Source organism: Hydra viridissima, unplaced genomic scaffold (genome assembly GCF_058129835.1).
Source record: "Hydra viridissima isolate aposymbiotic clone 2 unplaced genomic scaffold, HvirCarnegie_v1 scaffold_12, whole genome shotgun sequence".
Classification (NCBI taxonomy): Eukaryota; Metazoa; Cnidaria; class Hydrozoa; order Anthoathecata; family Hydridae; genus Hydra; species Hydra viridissima.
This window is the reverse complement of record NW_028324311.1, coordinates 5,468,492-5,475,572: the sequence shown is the minus strand read 5'-3', so window position 1 is coordinate 5,475,572 and position 7,081 is coordinate 5,468,492. Positions and strand designations below refer to the sequence as shown.

Below are 7,081 nucleotides of genomic sequence, written 5' to 3'. Positions count from 1 at the left end.
TAATAATAATAATACAAACGTGTTCAAATGAAAGAGGAGAGATTATTTATAGGGACATTAACGTATTAACAATATTCAAGGTACATTTACATACGGTCAAAGTTAGGGGTGCATATACGAGGCAGCGGTGAGAATTGGGATCCGTAACAGTTTTTAAATTGTAGTTCAAGTTTCAAATACATCGCTTTAACTCTTGAATATTGCTTTTTAAGAATTTCATAAGATGTGTTTGTATAAAGGACAATCATTTTAGCTAAAATACATACAAAACAAAATTTCTTTTTCAAATAGATACAAATTTCTTCATAGCGAAAATAATGCATTCGAGACTATACCACAAACAATATACTACAAATACGAATTATAAATATCGATATAGAACAGACGGCTTAGAATTCTAATGCCTATTTCAACGTGCCAACCATGTGAAGACATATCAACTTTTTAGACGTGAAGTTAAAAACTCGTTAAGTCCAATAGTAACAAGTTACCTTGACAGTTTAATGTTGGCGTGTTGATATAAGGCATGAAAAAATTGAAGAGCTGCCTTGTCCATATATACATATTTATTGTTTGCATGAAGTATATATTTGATACTTTGATATAAAATCCTCTCTTAGTAAACTGAATAATCTCATAGAGCTAAATTTCGATAAAAAAATAATCGATTCATTTAACATTTTTATCTCAGTTGGTTCACTTTTAGTGTACAATGGCTCAATATTTCGTTGTGTGGTGTTAGATTATTAAAAAAATGTGCTTTCGGGGGGTTGCTATATGCTATTTTTAGCCCAGAAAATTGGCATTTAGTAGATTGTCCTCGTTGACCACTTCGTGACCGTTGATGACTTCGATACATTTGTAATAAACCTCCAGATATTTGTAAACATCCAAACAGGTTTGGTCGTGAAAGAAGAATTTAGTGCATCGAATTTCACACATGGTGGTTCCTTCGCACGCATCTTTAACTTTTGTTAAGAATAACGGAGTCGTTGGACAATATTTGTTCGTCACTAGGTTACCTGTATGTTCCGTACATAAACCGAAGTTTCTTCTTCCCCAAAATGCGGACATAATGGAAATGTGCTTATATTCATTGCATCTCAACCAGGCTGTATCTTCTTCGCATTTAACAGTTCCATTCTAAAAACATTAATGAAATTCAACAACTTTGATATTTACTTTTACTTTGTTTTCTTTTTTCTTTAAATAAAAGCGGTAAGCTTATGGAAAATTCTAATGAAAAAAAAAAGAAAAAAAAAGAAATCGAAATATAGCCATGAGAAAGATTTTAAAAATTTCTTTACTTACATATCTAATTGGTGTAGGACCTGAACCACCAGCTGGACCGGGTAAACCGGGTGGACCTGGAAGACCGGGCATACCACTACCACCTGGCCATCCTGGAGAACCAGGAAGACCTGGTGGTCCTGGGAGACCGTCATTTCCTGGTGGACCTTGAGGACCTGGGCCCCCTAGAAAACCGTTTATTCCCGGAGGTCCGGGTAAACCTGGGTCACCTTTCCATCCAGGTGGACCTGGGGGACCTGGAAAACCGGCGGCACCTGGTAAACCATCTCTACCAGGTGGACCTTGAAGTCCCTTTAATATGAACCCAAGTGTAACATTTTGGTCTTTTAACAGTTTATTAAGAAGCGGTGGTACCGGAGAAACGGGCAGAGATTGCTATAATAAAATATACAAGAACAAATATTACAAACTTAGCCAAAAAATAAAAGAAACAAAGACATATTACGGCAATTATTTTGATTAATGATAAGAGAACAGATTAATTACAGCGCTTATTTCGATTAACTATCGTTGAGCAATTACAATATATATTTTTATTTACATTATGTGAATACTGGTTTTATGATAACAAAAATAAGTCTGTATTCTGCATTATGATCAAAGTGGTAGTGCAGCATAAAGGATATTCGTTTGGAAAAAAAAGATTCTCGCAATATTATTACCGAATAAGTACTCAAAAGCAGAAGTATTAAGGCGCAAAAAATCATTTGGCTGCTCCAATAAAATCTACCATTAGATAGCAATGCATCCGGCATAGTACATCGAAGGAAAATTAAGCGCACGAAATATTTTCTATCGTTCCAAAAAAATAACAAAAACTCTCCACTTTATTTCAAGTTCACGTCATCTCGCCATTATCTCTAAAAGTTCATTGTTTATATTTTATAGAGTGATTTAAAAAATCCGAACTATTTTGATAGAAATTTTTCTCCGGGCGCATGTAGTTGCGAATATTTTTTTCTCTCTCGAACTTGCGCATAAACACGCTTGAATAGTTTACGCATAAATGCGTGTAGTTATAAAGTACTTAGAGGCTGGAGTTGGACCAGTGCGAACAAAACGTTTGTTTGGTTGATATGGAAATGGCGTTCCATTAAGCAAAATTATAAACTATGTTAGCAACTGACACTGAAAGTTTAAAATGGATCGTTCATTGAAAATATGTAACGAAACAGAAACTAAATGTTAAACCCTATGTTTGATTAAAAAATATATACGTTTAACTTACTGCATGGTCAGTGTAGAGCACCACTACCACGGCCACTACAAGTGCCTGTGGCAATAACCTCATATCCTACAAGCCAAAAATATAAAACAATTAATTACTATAAAACAAACACATAACAATTTGGTCTATTAGCTATAGTAGACTTCACATTACATGTCTATGAGTTTGATTGATCTTCCTTCTTCGTTTTCGAACCTGTTTGCTAACAGTTAGATCATCAATAGACTATGAATAATTAATGAGACCGCTTGAGACTCATACCTTGAAAAGGTATTCATAAAACCATGCTGCCAGCCATCTGCCACTGCATGGCTGTTTTTAGAAACAACTCTTCAACAAGTTTAAAACATTTTTGTTCTCACGGGAGAAATAAAATAAAAAATTGAACTTTACTTATTTTATAATAATTATATCTTTATATGATAACGACTTTATGCATTTTCACTTTTATTTTTTACTATTCTAATTATTCCAATTATTCTATTAAATTATTATGAAACTGGCAAAAAAAAAAATTTTTTTTTAAGCAATAACGAGACAAATTACTCAGAAAATATATATCAAACATACACAAGACGTTCGTACCTTAAAAAAAACATATAGATATTTGAACATTAAGCCTCATGAGTCACATATGCAATCAGGTAACCTGAGGTACGATGTTGCATTTATAACTCTAATTTTCACAAAATTGAAAATTGAAATTTTCACAAAATTTAATATTGAAATTGATGACTAAGTGATTCTTAGTTGGGAACAAAAGTACGAGACGTTTCTTCGATTCTAAGACAGTTTAACCTCTTGCGTAATCAATGTCATAATTAAATATTGTGTTTCATTTGTTCTTGTTCCATTATCGTTGGTCGTTAAATTTTCTCAATTCATTTTTGTTGGTGTGTTAAACATGAGAAATCATTTTCATGTTGATAAATATTTAACAATCTTAAGTTCTTAGCATCTGAATAGTCACCTCATCCTATAAACATCCCTAGCATAGAGTTGTTTCTTAAAATAAAAACAGCACCATGAGTTAAATGAAGAACTTTACTAAATTTCGTATACTTTAATATTTATGACCTGTTTTTAAAAGTATGCAAAATTTTTGCTTGAATTCATTTTCAAAATTTAATTTGATTTATAAATTCTTGGAATAATTTTTTATAAAAGATATTAGAAAAAAATGATAAAAGAAAATGTAAGCTGGAAATTTTGAAAATGTAAAATGAAAACGTAATACCATGAAATCTGCTGTTAAATCTTTTATTATCAGAAAAAAGAATTATCCAATTCGTATGTATAGTTTAGTTCGGTCCAATACAATTTCTTTTATAAATTTCATGGTGCAACTCACATAACTTGTAATATGGAAGCAGAGGGCTGCGTTTATATTTTACATTATTTATCACTTAGAAATAAGCAATAAACGTATTATTGGTGGAGATACAACTATGATGGAGATAAAAGGTGTATATAGAGACTTATTTCATTTGATGCACAAGTATTTTGCTGCATCTCCATCTTAATATTTAGGTAAGATGAAGAAGCAACAATTTTAACATGAGCAAGACTCTTTATGAACCTTTTACACGCATTTCACAAATTTTCGATAAAAGGATTACATCGGAAACAGAAGCGTGATATAAAACAAAAAAGGTTATCATTCTGACCATTATAATTGATGGTACGACCTTGATGGTACGACCTTGATGGTACGACCTTGATGGTATGATCTTGCAAAAGATAAAAGAAAGTTGTATGAACGAGTAATATCTTTACTTTGCCAACAAAAAACAACGTTGTACGAGCGATAAATATTATGAAATAACAATTGCTATTAAATAAAAAACCCAAAAATGGATCTCGAACTATCTTGATTCTTTATATTATTATAAATAGGTAAAAACCCAAAATAACAATTTTCTTATTCATGAATCTGGGAGGGACTTTATTAAATGTCGAGAGAAAGAATAATCAAATTTTTTTAACCGCTGTGTTAAAAAAAATCTCCAACAACAATTTCTTCTACAAGTAATTTTTAAAAGTTTTTTTAATCTAAAAAAATGTTATTTGAAAATTAATTAAAATTTTATTTAAAATGAATTCTTTATGTAATTTATAACCTTATTTGTATGATTTATACTAAATTCTCTCACAACACAAAGTTTAATTTTAAATGTTCCCCTACGTAAAGGTCATAATAAAATGATGTTCTTGATTTCGTGTAAACGCAATTAAAATTGTAATCAAATTTTTCTGAGTTTAAACTAATTCACATTTGTAAATTATGCGAAATGTAAAAAAAAAACAAAAAACACTCACAAACATTTTCATGAACTCAAAATTTTTCATAAATTTTCTTAACTTTTCATAAATATCCAAAATTTGTCCTAAACTTCCAAAAATTTTCTCCCTTTGATTTAACAAAATGATTTTTTATTTATTGCTTATAGTTTGTTTTTTTTTTACATCTACAATTTTAATACAACTTAATTTTACTTCGAAATATATTAGTTGTTTATCATTCACTTATAATAATGTCAAAAATTAATCGCCTTTTTTTTTATATCTTAATAAAAAACTAGAACTTTCCCCTAGACTACATTTACACTAGACTTCTTTTAGCCTTCAATGAAAAGTAAAAACATCCTTCCAAGAGTATAAATGCAAGGAACCTTCTAATCTTTCTTATTGACACTTTTATATGCATTAAAGTTAGAAATTAGTATAAGTTCTTCGTATAGACTAAGAAACCTTTGCCCATCCAAACGAAGGACTTTCAAAAACAAAAAACCTCGAGTTTGTTTCAGACCAAAGATCAGATTAAAGTGAAACCACAGTTTAAATAATGAAGTACTAATTTGCATTTTAACGAGTTGATAAAAAGTATTTACAAAAGTGTTCAAGAAACTTGTGAGAAATAGTGAATATTCTCACAGACAATATTCACAATTTCACATTTCTTTTTTAATCTCTTCTTTTACACGCGTGTTAATTGTAAAAACATCAATAAAACAATTTTTTTTTAATAAATAAATAAATAAATAAATCATTTAATCAGTTTACTAAAAACTTTTCCGCGAAATTTGCTTTGGCATCTTTGACCTTATGTTCAAACTTCTCACGAAAAATTTAGGCTAAAGTCTACTTTTGTAACATGAGCGAGGATTATTTCAACCATATTGTTTGATATTAATTGAAGAGGTCTTTTAAAAGTTTTAGAAAAAACAGAAGGAAAAAAAGTGTAAAATTCAGAACACTTTTCTTGTTTTTTTTTTAAAAACAATATGAAAATTGTTTTTTTAAAAAAAGAGCATTTTTTAAAAAAATTAGTTACCAAGCTTTTTTGATTTATCCCTTTAGTAACTTTTATTGTAAAAATTTTCTAAGTTTTGCTTCAGTGAGTGAGAATTTATTGTTTAAGTAAACGAATTTTAGATATTAGATACAATAATAGACAAATTGAATTATAATTCTAGGAATTTTACAGGATTGAATGCATTATAAATATCATGCAATGCAAACGAGTTAAGTTTTAAAATGGCGCTGGCAAACTCAAGGTATGTCTCTAAGGTAAGATGGAGTTATTTAAGGTCATTACAGTCAGGTATGGGGTCATCTGAAGCAAATTTTTGTTAGTCTAGCAAAGTCTGTTCTAGATTCCTGTAAATAGCATTTGTATTTCTAAAATATATACGAAATTACATGCACATACATAGTCATTGACTTTATTAAGCTGAAAGTAAAATAAAAACGCATATTCAACGCACAAAAATGTAAAAACATACAAACTTGTTTTTATTTTAGGCTCCAGTTCATTTTATATAACAGCTCTCTGCAAGAAAAAAAACTACAAAGGTTTTCGCAGACAAAAAGAAGCCCAGTTTGTGCGGAAGAGAGCGCAATAAAGCTTTGCACGGTTATATGATTTTACTGTAAGTTTGTGCATTGGAACAAATTGTTTGCATACAAATATATTACCTTTAAACAAATGTTAGTTAAATATATTTAGGAATTTCTTTCCAACTCTTTTCTTGTTTCCAACTTCAAGATCAGTTGACTCCCTACAGAGTCAAATACTGTAATAAACAATATCTATCCTCGCGCTATATTCCGCGGTCAAAGTATTTTGCGCTAAACAACGCATGCGCAAAATTGCAAATTTTCAGGTAGAAAAACGTTATTGGAAAGTTACGTATATAAATCGATTGTTCCGCAGATTGAAATTGTGATGCCGAAAGTAAGTATGTTTAACTGAGATAATATGATTCAATGAGCAAAAACAATTGAAACTCGCAAACTTGCGCTAATGAACGCAACTCACGGTTTGCAAGAGTAACTAAAACAGCTTAATTAAACAAATTAACTGCGCGTTTGTTTATTGTTTCAAAAATTCAAACTATTTTGTTGTTTCGTTGTGTACAGTTTCAAAAGGTTCGTTTCTTAACAAATTTCGTCTGTAAAAATAATTGAAGTTATTCGCAGTGTGCAAACAGTTTCATAAATCAAATTTATTGGAATTAAACATCGATAAACTTTTAAAAA

General features: G+C 30.1%; 1 protein-coding gene across 5 annotated transcripts; it reads right to left on the bottom strand.

The window, feature by feature from the left end:
- Positions 1 to 228: 228 nt before the first annotated feature.
- Positions 229 to 6,753, bottom strand: LOC145193679 (uncharacterized). Of its 5 annotated transcripts, none has more exons than XM_080071161.2 (4): positions 6,518 to 6,753; positions 2,540 to 2,605; positions 1,312 to 1,686; positions 229 to 1,143 (listed from the first exon to the last, which is right to left on the bottom strand). In XM_080071161.2, exons 2-4 carry the CDS (start codon positions 2,600 to 2,602, stop codon positions 787 to 789), a joined length of 795 nt encoding a protein of 264 aa, XP_079927287.2. In that variant the 5' UTR covers positions 2,603 to 2,605; positions 6,518 to 6,753; the 3' UTR covers positions 229 to 786. The 5 variants fall into 5 exon arrangements, with proteins under 5 accessions (XP_079927287.2, XP_089924659.1, XP_089924660.1 ...); XM_090068533.1 differs by lacking the exon at positions 6,518 to 6,753 and adding an exon at positions 6,325 to 6,435; XM_090068534.1 differs by lacking the exon at positions 6,518 to 6,753 and adding an exon at positions 6,329 to 6,413.
- Between the last annotated feature and the right edge of the window lie 328 nt (positions 6,754 to 7,081).